The following is an 18,460-nucleotide window of genomic DNA, read 5'->3' as shown; positions in this document are numbered from 1 at the left end:
CGCAACTAGGTTTTTTCTATTGCGTTTTACACCACTGGGTTTTCGAAAAAAAAATATTCGAAAATATAGCAATAGTATACTCGTTTTAAAGATAAAAAACAATCTTTTTTTGTGCAATTTTTATAAAAAAATAATGTCGTGTGAAAGACTTATTAACATTTAAAAAACGGGGGGGGGGGGGGGGGGAATTGGAGGAGAGAGAAACTATTGCGTTGGATTAACTAAAATGCCCCTAAACAAAGTCACGCGCGCCTTTTTATTCCTTCATTTTCAATCATTTAATCTTAGCCTTGATTAAATAAATGGATGAACATATTACTTCCTACGCTTTCTACCCAAATAAACTTCCTATTATATTCTAATTCAAAATAATAAATATAAAATTAAAAAGAAATATTGCCAGGTAAGCCACATGAGAATGGACTGACTGGCCAGATTTGATGACTAGTAGATTGATCCTCAAACGTACACGTGTCAACAAACGGGGGATTCTTGTATCGCTCCAACTATTCTTCCAAAACCACCCTCACAGTTTTTTAATGTTTACACTTTTACCACCAACTCTTATTTTTTTTAACCGAAAACTTCATAAAACCAACCGACCCCGAAAATCGGGACGGAAAACCCAAAGAATTACATAATCATGAAATTACATCAATCCAACCACCGGATCGACTTGAACTTAGACCTATTTTTTTGACCCACAAAAGCCCCATCGATCTCACGTCATTAAAAATATCTTCAACCTTGACTTGCTGACCGTTGAACCTAACTTTTCCCACCAACTCTAAAACCAGCATAAATAGTTCCTTGTTAATGTACTTTTTTAATATATCGTCAAACTTTTTAGGAAAATAAATCAAATTGAGGCCGAGCTTGACTAAATTTAATATCTTGCTTACTTATAACTTAAAAAGGTTTATGTTTAGTTTGAGTTTTATTTCTAAATCCCTAACCCACTTTTTTAGTAATATTATAAGCTTGAACTTAATACGTTTATTATCAAACTATCTATAGATGCATAACAGTAAATATTGCAAAAGAATATAGAACAAGATAAAGCATTTATATCTTCAATTTAAAAAAAAAAAAAAACTTCATAATAAAATAAGAAAATGATGAAATTAGTTTTATGATTTTTTTTATGTATATAAACATACTCATTTGTATGTAAGCAAGTACAAAATTTTAAAAATATTAAGTACTAATTAAATTTTTTAACAAGTTAGGTTTATTATTTTTGTTCTCGCAATAACTTAATGTTCTATAATGAAGTTACGTTATTTATATAATTACATATTATAATGTATATAATATTTAATTACTTTCTACCATATTTTAAGAATAATGATTATCCAATCATGTAATTTATTTTGTTATATTACCATACTATAAATATAAATTAGGAACATGTATGTGATTTAGTGAGTTATACTTCAAGGTTAGGGAGTTTTCCACGAAAAAAATTGAGTTTTCACTTTTAATCCTAATGTTTTATTTTTTGCAATTTTACATCTTTGGTTTTATTTTTTTATTTTTAACACAAATGTTTTCATTTTTTCCGATTTAACCCCAACACATTCTTATTTTCAACTTTGATCTATGTATTTTTCATCTTTTGCAAATTTTTCGTTTTACGTTTGGTTCTAATTTTGCGAGTGAACATACCGCAACATGCATGTGGGTTTCAACATTTTTTTCATCTATTTTTTCCTGTTTTACAGGACTGTCACAACGCGTCTATTTTCCCTGTTTGACAGGTTCGTCGCAACACGCGTGGTATCAGATCGACTTAGTTATTCTTTTTCTATTTTTACGTGTCAGTCTAATTTCTTTTCTATTCAATGATTTTACATATGCTTTTCGTTCGGTGTTATTTTTTCCTTTCTGTTTATTTTGTTTTTACGAGCTTTTTCGGTGTTGCTGGTAGTTGTGTAGCATTAGTACTACTTAGCACGGTTTATGCCCCCGCCGCAACGCGGGGGGGGGGGGACTTAATACTAGTTATTATATAAATACTATCATATTTATATTAATATTTATAATAATATCATTTAGGGTTTAGCAGTCTAATGAAGCTAGTATATGAAGTCTAGACTTTGTTCATTATATGATTTAGTTTGAACTTGGGTTGAGTTGAGACTGTTTAATCTCAATTTAATTAACGGATAGTCTCTTTTACATTGCCAAATGTGGTGTTTTAACTTTTTAACATTTGACAAAAGTGTGTTCAAAATAATATTAAATGAAAATAAGTGAAGGGGGCAAAGTGTAAATCATGATAAGTTAATGGAATACACAATGGCCAGCACGGTATCGAATGGGCCAGCTCACTTAGCACCTTGTACACGGCACTTCCACGTGTCGGTATAATATCAAGTATTTCGATTTTTCTTATACACAATTAAATAGTTAATTTATACTAAAATTATTTTATATATATATCTTAAATATAACTTCCGAGTAGATAATTGTTAATGACACAAACTTACAATTACTAACTACCATCTAATGTTGTTCTTACTATGATTTCATTAACCAAATACGGTTTGTTTTCTCTATAAAATTCATGATTTTGTTTTTTGTTATCCAGGTCTCGACTTCTTCTAATTGTTTGTTTTATCCATTATAAACTCATGATATCGTTTTTGGTTATTCGGCTGAAAACTTCTGAAAGCGTTTACATATGAACTAATACGACTCCAATCAGCCATTAATTACGCATAAGTGTGTGTTTTGTGCATAAAAACTCATGATGTTAATTCAGTTACTCAAAATGCGACTTTCTAGGAGCTTACGTATCTTGGTACAACTTCCTCCTTTTGTGCATAATTATCTATTTGTCCATGAAACTTTATAGAGTTATAAAACGCATCGGTACAACTAGCATACTTTGTGAATAGTGTTTGTGTTATGATTTTTTTTTTATCTTTTTGACTTATTTTTTTCTTTTTATCATTTTGGTCCTTTTTTGTTTTTTATATTTTAACCTCTCAAATTTCAGCACCGACTAAAATTTTCAGAAGATAAGTCGGATCAAATTTAATACGTTTTCGTGCTTATTTTTATGTACGTTGTCAGTCAGTCTACGTTTTAACGCAAAATTTTTACAGAACACCGTGACAACACGCAGGGCAATCTACTAGTCGTACTTATTATCAATCGTATATACACTTATTACACGTGGCAGCTGACGTGGAAGGTAGCCATATTGAGCAAAAAGCCCCCACTTCTTCCCTCCTTGGTTGCAGACGACAGACACATGATCAAACAAACATACAAACTGCATCAAAATTCTTCTTCTTCTTCATCCCAATCAGTCATTCAGGTATCTCTTCATTCTCACCCTTATTTATCCCCAATTCATCTTTCACTTTTACTCAATTCACTTCTAATTTTCATCATTACCAGTTTAGTTTAATTAATATTTTTCATGTTTAATTTTAAAGATTCCGTCGTCCACTTGTCAATTTCTGCTGCTAATTCTTCGTTAATTTAACCCTAATTTGAACTTCTCATTGCATATGTATACAATTGTTGATCAATATGTGCATAGACAGAGAGATCAGAACTCAAAATTGGGGAAAATAAGCTCAAAGAAATTAATTAAATCGATTTAAACCCTAATATTAGAGCCAGTATTTGAAAACAACTGAAAGCATTGTTTTGAAGGCTTCTGATTTTAGTTTTTGAATATTATATTTTTTTTTTTTTTGTATTTCTAGTAGTTAGTAGGTATATTGGATTGTTAGAAATCTGGACTGATTGTTTTAGTTTATGATGTTAGATGCGGATCAGGAAGGACAACAAGGGCCTGTACTTTTTTTTTTTTACTTTCTTATTTTATTTTATTTTTTTACTTTCTTACTTTTTTGCTTTATGTCAAGATTTTTGTATTTTTACGGTAATCATTTGCTGGTTTTTTGGGAGGTAATTGAAGTTGGAATCAATATGTACCTGCAAAATTTGCTCAGATTCTGTTATATAAGTCAGACGTGCGAGTATATGATTCAGATCACGAATTTGATGGAGTGGTCACTAGGTTCTAAGTTCGTAGGTTCTAAGTTCGAACTCTGGGGCATTTTTCTTTTGATGGGAAAGCAAATATTGTATATAAAAACCATGGTTTTAAAAAAACGGTTGAGGCGTGCACCTCAAGGCGCGCCTCGAGACGAAACGCCCAAAAAACGATTTTGAGGCGCGCCTCAGGGGTTTCTATTGTACGTGCGCCTCATAGGGGTTGAGGCGCTAAAAAGGCTGCGCCTCAGGGGATTTTGATATTTGTTTTTGACTATTTGTGTCAATTTCAAGCAATTTATCTTTTTTATGTGTGTTTTTGATGAATTTAGTTAGTATTATTATTTTTATAAGATGTATAATTTTTTTTTTGTTTTTTAGTATAAGCTTATCTCATTCATATTTGCCAAGTTACATCAAAACAGAAGGTAGACGGGCAAAAATGAATATAATTTTTATATTTATTTTTTAGTTCCGCCTCGTGAGGCGAAGGGAAAGCGTCTCGAAACTCGTTTCCGTTTTTTTTTAAACCTTGATAAAAACACAGTTAATAAATTGCCTTGATATACTTGATATGTGTGTTGACTTTGGTTTGGGTGGGTGGGTCACCAGTCAGAGTGGGGGGGGGGGGGGGTTGTGATTTACTCACAATTTTATCCGGAGTGACTCTCATATATATGATGATCAATGTCATGCTATATATATAGTATACATAGACATAGATACATGTACATATAATCGCGCCTAGTAGGGAGGGAAGGAGGTTTTTTTTCTGCCAAACATAGATGTGTATCTATTAATTAATAACTAATGTAAATGTCAGCTTGTATTTGTTGTATCGTGTTTTAATCAGGTTATGTGTAGGTAGAGCGTTGCATTTTTATTTTCCTCATGTTTCCAATTTGTGCTTTAGTTACTTAAAATGTACACACGTTGAGGCTTCTCATATATTATCTGGTATCATTCTTTCCTTTTTTTTAATCTTTTACTTGCATTTTCTCTAATGGCAAATGTAAAGATAGAGGTTGTATTGTGTGTTTACATTAAATGATTAAGAGTATACCAACTAGAAGATGTTTGGTGGTTTTTGATGTTTATAATCGGGTGCCTCTTAATTGTTAGACCACCCGTAGTGGGCGTCTTCTCCCCCCAAACACGCCTAAAAACGCCACCGCCCCCACCCCCGCCGGCATGTTTGGGCGCTTTCTTTCAACCCCCCCCCCCCCCCCCCCCCCCGGCGTTTTTCAAATCACTCTTGGTGCAATTTTGAATGGCCAATCACATTTAATCTTCCTTTTTTTGGCCAATAGCTTTTTTTGTTGGTTATTTTTATTTACTTCTCTACACCCTTTTAACATAATGCCCACATCCCCACTACTCCCATTTTAGAAAAAAACGCCCAATAATGCCCCTTGCTGACTGTACTGCCACATGGCGGAAAACGTCCAAGGGTGGGGACATTATTCACCCTTACCACTACGCATGGTCTTAGGAAATTTTTATTCCGTATTTCTTTAGTCTTGTTTTTTTTTATGCATTTTCTTCATCTCGTAACCTCTCTCGCCTGTCATCCTGACACCTGTCTTCTGCAGCCAAGGGAGGAAGTATTTAGCAAGACAAATTTAATAGCTGAACGTGAAAGGCCCGCATCATATCTAAACCGGTTTAAGGTGTTTACCCATGGGAAACTGTGAAGAAGCAAAGGATTGTAAGCCCGAAGAAACATCTTCACCACCTGCGGTATAATCCAAACACTTATTTTCTTTCTCCTTTTCATTTTTTTTATAAAATAAATTACATGAATGTGAATATATGTAACAGCAACAGACCTGTCATGTATATACTGATTGGGCGTCCATGCAGGTCTGATGATTTTAACCACCACTTACGTTAACGATTGTAAATTAAGGTCTTGAACCAGATTAAACAGCTAACATTGATTTTGCAGGCTTATTACGGCCCGAGAATGGCTGTGCCACCATACTTCAGTTCACCTGTTGCATCTGGTCATGCACCTCCACCTTATATGTGGGGTCCAATGCCGGTATTGATGCCATACAAATCCGAAATTATACAAATGTGTTGAAACTTGACCATCCATTGATCCTTTTCTTGTACTTTCGGTTCAGCATATGATGCCCCCTTACGCTGCAATTTATCCACATGGAGGTGTTTATGCACATCCCGGAGTTACTGTGGTAATTTTCATAACATTTCTACCTATTTTTTTTTTTTTATATTTTATCCATATGTGTCTTGTCGTGAACTCATGTTGGTATGATGCAGGCGGGTAATCCTAATCCTACACTCGTACCAATCGATTCTTGTGCCAAGTCATCAGGGAATCCAGATAGAGGCTTGATAAAGAAGTTGAAAGGAATTGATGAGCTAACAATGTCGATAGGGAACAACAATGGAATCTCTAATAGGTATTTTAAACTGCATATCCATTATCCATTGAGGGTAAGGTTATTGTAAAAAAGGTTAAAAGTGTGAGAAAGGTGAGAAATATTGTGGAGATGACATGTGTCCTCCATCTAAATTAATTCAAAAGGGTAAACAAGTAATTTTATAATTAATTCAATTAATTCAAAATTATAACCGCCACCTTAATTATAGGAACATGATTTTTTTAAAAGATCTCTAAAAAACACTACGAATAACACTGCAACCACCATTCAGCACATATATAACACCATTTAATAATTATATAACACCATTCAGCAAGTATATAACACCATTCAGCAAGTATATAACACCATTCAGTAAGTATATAACACCATTCAGTGAAGAATATAACACCATTCAGTAAAGAATATAACACCATTCAGTAAAGAATATAACACCATTCAATAATCACTACACCTCTGTAAAGAATATAACACCATTCAGTAAAGAATCTAACACCATTCAGCACGTATATAACAGCATTCAGTAAAGAATATAACACCATTCAATAAAGAATATAACACCATTCAGTAAAGAATATAACACCATTCAGCACATATATAACACCATTCAATAAAGAATATAACACCATTCAGCACATATATAACACCATTCAATAATCATTACACCTCTGTATCATCTTCTCCACTTCCGGCACCACCACTGCCGCTCCGCCGCTGCTGTCGTGTAGAGAGAGAGATCATCTGGTCGTGCGGTGTAGAGAGAGAGATCGCCGCTGCCGCACCACCACTGCCGATCCGGCACCCACCATCGCCGCACCACCACTGCCGATCCGGCACCACCACCGCCGCTGCCGCTCGTCGCCACCGCTCCACTGCAATGTAGAGAGATAGATCGAAATTGTAGAGAGAGGGAGCTCTGGTCGTGCGATTGGAGAGAGAGAGATCGAAATTGTAGGGATTTTGATTACAGTTTCCTATTTTGAATGGATATAAAGACTTTATTACCCCTATAATTTTCAATTCAGTCCAAAAAAATAAAACAAATTTTACAATTTGGTCCCTATTAATCTAAACCATTAGATTAAAGATATAATGGTGTAGATTCTTTCTTATCCTTCTCACACTTTTGGTCTTTTTTACAGGAACCTTTACCTATATCCATTGATATATATATATATATAAACACATCTGTAAAAAAAATTGCCGTGCCGGTTTTTAATCTTCATTTAAGGTGATGTAAATTTTCAGAGGCAACATTTATTTATTTTTATTTATTTATTTTTTTTCTGAAATAGTTGTTTTTTTTTTTGGGAATTTTTTTATTGAAAAAACTTTTGTAAGGCCTAGTTTTCACGGTTCTCACAACTCAAGGTGGTTCTCAATTTACCCTTTCCCTTATAGATACAGGGGAGAGTAATCTTCAGAACGCTAAATATTGCGAGAACCGTGATAACGAATGGAAAAACCAATCAAAACCAATTTTTTTTTAAGTACAAACCTCATTATAACTAAAATACAACACTAAAAATAGAACCTACTTTTTAAATAATTGATCCCTCCTCTCAAAATCACTCTTAATAAATTTTTTCACCTGTGTAAATACAACAAATTTACACGTGTAAATGGCAAACTTGCACATATGTAAATTTTCTTTGTTTATAAATACATGTAAATTTAATTTCTAATATTGTATTCGAATAATAATGATAAGTGTAAAAAATTTTTGAATATGAATTGTTGTAGACCAAGTTCTCGTGGTTTTTTCATTCGTTCTCACGGTTCTCGCAATATTTAGGTGTGTGTATATATATGTATGTATGTCAGTAAATTTTTATAATCTTTTATTGTTCGTAACAGTCGAGATACGGAAGGTTCCAGTGAAGGCAGTGATGGTAATACAAGTTGTAAAAATGGTCACAAAAGGATCCGTGGAGGATCATCTACAAGTTGTAAGTTTCACATTACATGATTTTAAAAATATAAAAAAAAATTAGGTTACGTATAATCTATACTAGAACTTCGTATCACCAGCTGAAGGTGGCAAGACTGAGCGAAGTGATGCGAACGGGGTCTCTAAGAAAGTGACAGGTGTCAAGATTTTGGGTAAAGAAGTTGGAGCGGTTATTTCTGGTGACTCGGGAACCGAGCTAGAGCTTAAGAAGTCGCCAGCATCTGCCAACATGGCCATGGTGCCCAACAGTCTTGTGCTTCAGGTGCATTGTGTGTATGTTTCATTTTTTATGTCGGGTTATTGGAGTAAAATGCCATTTTTGTCCCTGAGTTTTGTCTAGTTCTGTGACTTTCGTCCAAATATTTGAAATCTTACCATTTTCATCCGGCTCGTTAACTCCGTCCATTTTTCTCTGTTAATGTCAGGGGTATTTCCGTCTTTTTTTTTAACTTAAAGGGCAATTCAGCCTTTTTCACTTTATGTACAAGCATTTAACATAATGTACAAGTATTCAAAATACCCTTACTAAATAAAAAAAAAATATCCCTAACTTAACAGAGAAAAATGGATGGAGTTAACGAGTCGGATGAAAATGACAAGATTTCAAACCTTTTGGATCCAGATGCGGAAAAACAAACCTTTGGATGAAAGTCGCAAAACTGGCCAAACCTTAGGGGCGAAAATGACATTTTACTCTGGGTTATTGTATTAAATTTCAAACATCAATACCGTGCAATATTTTTTTTTTTAATTCTAGTTCTGAATTTGGACCGTGTGATTTATATCTAGAACGAACGAGAACTGAAAAGGGAAAAAAGAAAGCAGTCTAACCGAGAATCAGCTAGGAGGTCGAGATTAAGGAAACAGGTAGAAAAAACTCTTCTTATATTACGATTTTAGTTATACTAGAAAAATAAATACAATAAAAACGATTAATTCTATTTTAATTTTTGGTTGAATATTTTAATATCCAGGCCGAAGCCGAAGAACTTGGTACAAGAGTTGAAGCACTCACTAGTGAAAATTTGAAACTCAAGTCTGAGATTAACCAGTTAACCGTTAATGCAACAAACTTGAAGCTTCAAAACGCTAAACTACTGGTACTTGTGCAAATTCCACAATCTCAAACCTTTATATTTGGCGTTGATGGGTTGTAATCAATTTGTAAATGTTTAGTAACGGGTTGATGGGTTATAGTAAATGGGCAAATGGGTCAACCCAAACACATTTTATTAAACGGGTCAACCCGGGCACAACACATTTATTAGACATGAGATACACAAGCAACCATTTTAATGATAGTTTGAATCTGGTTACAGGAAAAACTTAAGAAAGCTACAGAAGGCCCAAGGGCCGACAAAAAGGGTTCATCTCTGAGCACTGCTAACCTCCTCTCTAGGGTCGACAACCGATCTGGTTCTGTAGTTGGAGAGGCCACCAGTTCTGGTTCTGGTGCACCGCTGCACCAACTTCTGGATGCTAGTCCCCGGGCCGATGGTGTTGCGGCTGGTGCTGGCTAACCCACAACAAGCATGCTCTTGACCCCTTGCTATTGTGTCTTAATTTATAAAGTTAATTGTGTAAATTTGGTCTATTTATGTGATCCAAATTACTTCTAACAGTAAGTAGAGGATATCAATCTGTCTCAAATAGGTACCCTGAGTTTCAGAGTCCGGGTCTGGGTCAAAGTTGGCCGCCGATAGTTTGCTGTAATTAACCGATCTGATGAAACCTATATACATGTTTGGTGTGATATATAAGATGTGTTGGTTGGATATGTTAAGTTTGGTTTTAAAAACCAGTTGTGGTTATGTAGTGTTTCAAAAGTTGGTTCTCGGTTTGGTTTAGTTCAAATGCTAAACTTGAACCCTCCTAGTTTTTCATACTATGATGTGTGCAAATTAACCGCAATAACTGATAATCGAACCATAACCGACATAACTAGCTGCTAGTGAAAAGTACATACTAAGCATAGAATACAAACTGTAATATAATTGTAAGAGTAAATTACAACTGGTGTCCTTTACGTTTGTATCAAATTACAACCGGTATTCTTTAACTAAAGAAATTACAGGCTCTGTCCTTTCTGTTACCAGTTTTTAGCATGTTATGTCCTTTAGCTCTAACCTAGTTAAGTTTTTCGGTTAAGTCTTACCATGTGCCTCTCATATGAGGGCAACATGGTCTTTTCATCTCAATTTAACATGAATTTCGATTTCCCCCTTGCATCTCATAACATTTGATTGTTCATATTCATCTCAAAGACCATAGCTATTGTCTATGTCTCTCAAATCTTCGATAAAAAAACCCTACAGAAAAAAGGAACGTGAATCAAACCTTGCAATTGGTGCTTTCTACATACGCCAAGCACTAGAACAAAACGACATCGATGAAATTTATGGTAAGCTTCCAACATCATCGTAGTCAGTTCTTTTGATTGATTTGATAAAACAAACATGAATTCCAAAATATTGTTTACTTATTTATTTATTGGTTTGAAAAAATAGAGGGGATAAAATAGATTTATTTATTTCGTTTTTTAATATAAAATTGGGATGAAAAGACCATGTTGCCCTCATGCGAGAGGCACATAGTAAGACTCAACCAAGAAAACTTAACTAGGTTAGGTCTAAAGGACATAACATGTTAAAAACCGGTAACATAAAGGACAAAGCCTGTAATTTCTTTAGTTAAAGGACACCGGTTGTAATTTGATGCAAACGTAAAGGATACCTGTTGTAATTTACTCTAATTGTAATTATGTGGGCAGTAGATCATGATCTAACAACACGTAATGAAAAGTGAAGATTCGTAATCCACAACTTGATTTATATCATTTATTATTTATTTCTACAAATTGATACGAGTACCCCCCCCCCCCATACTTTAATACCATAACAACACCGGTGATGAGTGGCAAACGGTACATGTGACATTGAATGCCGAACGAATATTCATCATGTGTCCTAGGCGAACGTTGATGAGCCTCGCACTCTTCACTCGCTAACAGTCTTTTTATTGTCCATAACAACACCGCTAGCCCACTAATGAGTGGCTAACGATACATGTGACATTGTATGCTGAATGGATATTCATCGATGAGAAACGTTGATGAGCCAACCTTACAATTTTTACTCGCTAACGATCTTTTTGTCATATATAAATTTATGTAAAATTTACAGATAATTGTATGAATAAATGGTTGTACACGTTTCTTGATATAGAAAACTAATATTTAAAATGGGAGCATCATTACAAAGAGAGAGAAGGGAGAAGCTAAGACAAAATTTTGTTTGGATACTTGGATATATACAAAAGGATAATACGAGGAATGAATATATGAAGAAGATGAGATCATGAGTCAGATATGAAACAAACAACACCGTTGATGTTGTGTGCGCATACCCATGACCCAAACAGCAGTTTAGAATTTTAGACATTTCTCACACTTGCTTTGTTTTTTTTTTGGTCAAAACTGATTCTTTTATTATACATAATTATAAAATCTATATTATTATTATTATTATTATTATTATTATTATTATTATTATTATTATTATTATTATTATTATTATTATTATTATTATTATCACTATTATTATTATTATTATTATTATTATTATTATTATTATTATTATTATTATTATATTAAATAGTAACAAGTCGATGCGCACTGACCCATATTGGCTTTGGAGTTCCTTAAGTGCTCATCTTACTCACATTTGAGTCTTGCTGAAAACACTTTCTCAAGTAAATTACAACCAGTATCATTTAACTAAAGAAATTACAGGCTCTGTCCTTTATGTTATCAACTTTTAGCATGTTATGTCATTTATCCCTAACCAAGTTAAGTTTTTTGGTTAAGTCTTACCATGTACCACTCCCATAAGGGCAACATAGTCTTTTCATCTCAATTTAACATGAATTTGGATTTCCCCCTTGCGTCTGATAACATCTGATTGTTCATATTCATCTCAAAAACCATAGCTATTATGTCTCTCAAAACTTCGATAAAAAAACTCTACAGAAAAAAGGAACGTGAATCAAACCTTGCAATGGGTGCCTTTTGGCTTTTACATACGATAAGCACTAGAACAAAACGACATCGATGAAATTTATGGTAAGCTTCTAACATCATCGTAGTCGGTTCTTTTGATTGGTTTGATAAAAAAACAAATATTAATTCCAAAATATTGTTTGTTTATTTATTTATTTATTTATTGGTTTGCAAAAATGGAGGGGATAAAAGAGATTTATTTATTTCATTTTTAATATAAAACTGGGATGAAAAGACCATGTCGAGAGGCACATAGTAAGGCTTAACAAAAAAAACTTAACTAGGTTAGGTCTAAAGGACGTAACGTGTTAAAAACCGGTAACATAAAGGACAGAGCCTGTAATTTCTTTAGTTAAAGGAAACCAGTTGTAATTTGATGCAAACGTAAAAGACACCGGTTGTAATTTTCAGAACTTTCGGAATACACGTCCACTATGTTTTTACCTAAAAATAATTACTTCATTTATTTCAACTGTTATTAATTTTTTAGTTATTTTTAATTTTATGTTGATGTTATTATTATTATTATTATTATTATTATTATTATTATTATTATTATTATTATTATTATTATTATTATTATTACTACTAATACTTTTGTTGTTGTTATAAACTAAGTAAACTGACTTTTTCTGACATACACACTATTTAAATATCTCGTGACTTAAAACTTGCTTAAAAATAAACTCAAAAAACGAAATCATTTACAATAATTGTCAAGGTAAGCTGACTGTTTAAAACTCAAGCCTAGCTCGTGCAACCTTAAACATGGTTAGGAACCAAACTCGACAACCCTACCTGACTCGAACCCGATCTCTGGTCAACCCGGTTTGTACCCGCTTCAAGCTGTAAGATAGGACTCGGTTTGAGTACTTCACAGTCAAAACGGTCCAAACTAGATCACCCAACACGGTTTGAACCTGATATCACAGACCCGCCATAGGGGTGTGCAATAAACATCTAAATCTGAAACAGAACATGAATGATCGGAAATTCCAAACATGAAATATTCGAAATTTTTGGATTTGGATAATGATTTTTAAAAATTTTGGATATCCAAAATATTTTTCCAAAAAATATTAGTAATGAATATTAGTTAAAAATTTTCAAGTTTTTTCGGGTATTTCAAATATCCGAAATAATATTTAACTAATGTATTAAATATTTTTTTATATTTTATTAAAAAATACATATTATTTTACAATTCGAATTCGAATATTGAACCTTTTAGTTATTTACTTGTTTTTTTTTTGGAAAATTTCAATTTACGTGAGATATTAAACGCGGGTATGCATGGGCATGTTGAAGACTAAACGCTAGATAACTATACCGAAGACGACGAATAATTTAAAAAAATGAGTTTTGTGTCGTAATGTTTTTTTAATGAAATTATATTTAGTTAATTATGAAGTTACAAAAATAAAGTAAGTATGAACCTTATAGTTATTTATGTTTATTATTTAATTTTTGAGGGTTTTTTAATAGCACTGATCCCGGTTTGAGAACCTAACCCGAATCAATTTTATAGGATTGAGTTTTATAGACCCAAATCCGAGTTGACCCAACCCGGTTTAAACCCGATTCGAGTTAAAACTTTTAACCTGATTTATGCAGTTCTATTCCAAGCCAAGCCAAACTATCTATTTGATTTTTGAAGCTAAAGCCTAAGCTGACTCTTGTCCACTCATAAACAACCCTACCTGTAGATTTACACATACAGTTGTATATCACATGTAGAAGAAAATGATGATTTTGTCATAAAACAAATACATATGCATCCACATAAAATTTGATGACACAAAAGAACCTCGAACCATACGAAAGGACCCCACGTGCAACCATCTGTCCCAGAAGATTCCATATTTCTTTGGATTCTCTTCATTTTAGGGTCTGGTTTGGATTCTTTTCATATAGGGTGAACGGTGTGGGCGGTAAAGGGGTGTGGCAAACTCGCTTTGCCATTTGGGCACATCGCCGCCAACCCTTTTTGCCGCGCGGTGAACATGGTGGGGCGGTAAAGGTTTGCCGATGCAGTGAACATGTTTGTGAGAGATGGATTTGCTTTATATGTTTTTTTTTTAATAATAGTTTACCAATTCATGAAGCTGTGTCTAACTATTGTCAACACTTTTCAGCATAGTTTAAACTCTTAACGTTGAATGACATGGCACATTCTTATTGGTTGATTTTGAAGTTTACTACTTTCAAGTGTCTAACCACTCCCTACACCCTAAGTTATTTGATATAGAATAAATGAATAATATTTTGATTAAATAAACAGATTTATACAAATTAAAGAAATAAATATGACACTGATTATCTGCATATTGGTTTGAATGTGTAAGGTTGACAAGTTAGCATTTGATTTTCCCTTTAAAATATATGATATCAAGGCTTTATTAGGTTGCTTTTTCAAGCTGATTTATCATTCTTATCACATTATTGCCTATTTAAAATTGGCCCGTTCAACAACATGTGCTCACTTACTATTATCAAATAACTATATTAAAAATATTGTATTCTTAATCTAATATATAATTTAAATAATATTACTAGTTATCATATGTAATCTTGTAACTGGAGTAAATAAAAACTAAGATAACCAAATAAAAAATGAAGTTATGAATTGGTATTAACTTGAATTAGACTCATTGAAGAGAAGATGCAATTGGTTATATAAATGGTATGTAAATATGGTTTTACAATTATGACACTCATGGTTTTCAAATTTAATAAAGGTACCACTACTAATTATTTTTTTAAATGATCATTCTATCTTAGACCATGTGTAGTCGTCTCTTATGGGACGTTTTTTGTGCCCAAACATGCTAAAACACGCCGGGGAACCACCCCCTGGGTGTGTTTGGCTGATTCTTTTGTTTTCGCGTGATTTAAATCACGCTATGCTCGAATTGATTTGGCCAATAGTGACCGTTTGCGACGGTCCACAAAGCAACGGCCATATTATTTTTTTTCATTTCTCACTTTTATATATATATATATAAACTCTTCTACTCATCACAATTTTTACAAACAAAAACCTATACCATCTTAAATACTAAACCATTTTTATAAAAAAAAAAATGGATTCCCCTAGTTCCTCGTCCATCTCAAATTATTACTATAGAGAGTTTTTAGCGGATGACGGTGAGTCCACCGATGAGGAGGTCGAGCAAGAGGCGGTTACGAGTGCTTGTCAACTAGCGGTGCGATATATGGCGCATTGTAGCCTTCCCAAACGTGAAATTAAAACAAGGGATTATATTGAACTAGACCGACGTGTGGCAAACGATCGGTTGATGAAAGATTATTTTGTTGAAGCGCCAACATATCTGAACCCAGAAGTTTTTAGGCGTCGTTTCCGGATGAGTAAGCATTTGTTTCTATGCATCGTTGAGGACCTTGAAAGCAACTTTGATTATTTTACACAAAAAGCGGATGCGAAAGGGCAACTTGGATTCACCGATATTCAAAAGTGTACGTCGGCGCTACGAGTCCTTGCTTATGGAAACACGAGCGACATCAACGACAAGTATTTAAAAATGGCTGAGAAAACAGCGCGAGACACCTTGAAGCATTTTTGTTCACTACGGCTATCAACCTGCAACATGTATTAAAATAAAATCAACAATAATGTTGGCGAGCATACAAGTTTGATACATAGCATAAATAGTTTAAAACGTGACTTCCTCGTATCAAACATGAATAACATATTACAAGTTTCAATGTGCTAAGCCAACGTAATCAATATGTTAACCTAAGTTTCCAACGCATTAACTATGCCTTTCCTACTTCGTCGCCATGAAGAGGAGGTAAAAGAATCAAACTTAACAATACCCCAAGTCTCAAGGGCGATGCGTTAACCCTATAGCGCTATAATTGTCAATGTGGCTAAACATAAGATTCAACATTCTCGTAACACATAAGACTCACAAGTATCAGAAACATCATGTTTTCTTGTTTAACAGTGGATAGAGTATGTTATAAACAAGTTTCCAGTGGCGTGCGTTTATATAGAATACATGTTGCATCCAAAAGTGTTTAAAACAAAAGGGGATCGCGTATACTCACGGTGAGTGCTTAGAACCTAGACACACAGTCTGGTTTGATTGAAGGAAGCGCTGGATCAGCCTGCGTGCGGGAACAGAGCATAAGTCCTCTAAGTGCTGACCAGATCGGGAACAGAGTGTCGAACAGTGTGAAAAATGAGTTAAGTGTACAACAGGCTATCTGAGCGGATGAGTTCCATCCTAACGGATGATCATCCGGACGGATGGTCATTCGGACGGATGGCCATTCGAACGGATGGTCATTCGGCTAGTCCGTGGTTGTTTGTAAACTGTTAAAAGTTTCGAAGTTTTGATCGAAGTGTTCTAACAAGGTAAACAACGATTATTAACAGGTTCAGGTCATCCGGTCGGATGGTCATCCGAACGGATGGCCATTCGATCGGGTGATCTATTGGTTGAAGTGTTTAAAAAATTTTCTAAACGGAAGTTTTAAGTTAATGGAGACGGCGTGATAACGTGTCAAACAATCGGAAACATACCAAACCCAGTTCATTCGGTCGGATGGGTACCACCCCTTCTGACAGACGAACTGTTCTTGATGAGGTTCCATTTTTTACCCGTTAATCGGTCCATTTCTCTGGTGGAAATCCATTTTCAAGCCAGCTCTTGACTAAGGAACGAGTCGAGAGTCTGATTGAGTCCAGATTCCATCATTATTATGTAAAAACCGAAGGAAAGTTCAGAAATAAGCTGTAAAACGTGAAAGTTTATCAGATCCGAGCCGAAAACATGTGACAATCCTCTAGATCTTGTATAAAAAAGTGAAAATCCTTTAGATCTTGTATAAAAACGTGAAAAACCTTTAGATCCTAGACCAATCTTGGTTTATTGGTGTTTCACAACAGTTTGCCTAAGCAAAACGAGTGGAAACCACCTTCGAAGGGTCTAAAATCAGTGTTTTTGAGAAAATGTTAAGGTGTGTGTGTGATTTTGATGAAGAAGATAGAGTAGAAGTGAGTAAAAATGAAGATTGGAGGAGATTCGGGTGAAAACGCTTACAACATGGCCTTGAACCGCGTCTGAGGGCTTGAGAGTGAATGAGGACCGAAATGTGAAAATGGGGTTCAAGTCCACTATTTATAGTTGACAGTGACATGCCCATTCGACTGGTTATGATCGGATGGGTTAAGGCGGTGGCGAGTGGCATTGTCCGGATGGTCATCCGGGCGGATGGCCATTCAGACGGCCAGTACGCGTTTGTTAGTTTTCCAACTTTGGTTCGTTTTGCGAGCGAGGTTAGGTGTTGCGTTGCGTATTATTGTGAGTAGCCATTATATAGTATTATTACATCTAGACGTTCAAATAGCATAAATAACAAGGGTAATTTCGTGTTTCGAATTTCGTATTAAGCTAGTTTCTCGTTCATTAAGTATCAAAGCATCACAAAGAGTCAAGAATCTAGGGTAAATACATCGTCCACATATAAGAAGCATCACATAGAGTAATAGTTTCGCATTATTTAACACAATTAAGATTCAAACAGTCTTATTTCTCATTATGATCGGTTGTCTCGAGTGTACAAGTATAACAGAATAGGGAGTACGATAAGACTTACTGAGATAATAAAAGTATCGAAACGCAGGGCGTTACAACTACCCACATGGATACTATTTGTGCGACGAAATTTATCCTAGGTATTCGATTGTCGTGAAGACGTTAAGTGATCATATCGATGAAAAAAGAGCACACTTTAAAAAGGTTCAAGAGTCTTCACGAAAAGACAATGAGAGATGCTTTAGGGTTCTCAAACAACAATGGCAATATTTGAGAAATCCTTGTCGTGCATGGACCAAGCAAAAAATGAGAGATGCTATGTACGCTTGTCTAATCATGCACAGCGTGATTTTGGAAGATGAAGGAAAGGCGATGTCACACCCCAACTGATGGCGGAATCATCGGGGCATGGCACTGAGCGAAACAGATTGTCCAGAAGCTTCCATAACAATTATTATCA

The 18,460-nt window shown here is 34.5% G+C and overlaps 2 protein-coding genes across 4 annotated transcripts; both read left to right on the top strand.

Annotated features, from left to right (window-relative positions):
- Positions 1-3,159: 3,159 nt before the first annotated feature.
- On the top strand, positions 3,160-10,162 carry LOC110921454 (common plant regulatory factor 1). 3 transcript variants are annotated; one of them, XM_022165775.2, is made up of 11 exons: positions 3,160-3,328; positions 5,610-5,757; positions 5,845-5,880; positions 5,966-6,061; positions 6,147-6,215; positions 6,304-6,446; positions 8,286-8,377; positions 8,460-8,641; positions 9,169-9,246; positions 9,354-9,479; positions 9,699-10,162. In XM_022165775.2, the coding sequence occupies exons 2-11, from the start codon at positions 5,698-5,700 to the stop codon at positions 9,897-9,899; spliced, it is 1,083 nt and encodes a 360-aa protein (XP_022021467.1). In that variant the 5' UTR covers positions 3,160-3,328; positions 5,610-5,697; the 3' UTR covers positions 9,900-10,162. The 3 variants fall into 3 exon arrangements, with proteins under 3 accessions (XP_022021467.1, XP_022021466.1, XP_022021468.1); XM_022165774.2 differs by having other exon boundaries at positions 3,162-3,328; positions 5,839-5,880; XM_022165776.2 differs by lacking the exon at positions 5,845-5,880 and having other exon boundaries at positions 3,165-3,328.
- A 5,357-nt stretch (positions 10,163-15,519) lies between these two features.
- Positions 15,520-16,053, top strand: LOC110925037. Its single transcript, XM_022169009.1, has one exon. It carries the CDS (start codon positions 15,520-15,522, stop codon positions 16,051-16,053), a length of 534 nt encoding a protein of 177 aa, XP_022024701.1.
- Positions 16,054-18,460: the final 2,407 nt, after the last annotated feature.

Source organism: Helianthus annuus, chromosome 17 (genome assembly GCF_002127325.2).
Source record: "Helianthus annuus cultivar XRQ/B chromosome 17, HanXRQr2.0-SUNRISE, whole genome shotgun sequence".
In the NCBI taxonomy this organism is placed as follows: domain Eukaryota; kingdom Viridiplantae; phylum Streptophyta; class Magnoliopsida; order Asterales; family Asteraceae; genus Helianthus; species Helianthus annuus.
The sequence above is the reverse complement of the archived record's forward strand: the minus strand, read 5'-3'. Positions and strand labels throughout refer to the sequence as shown.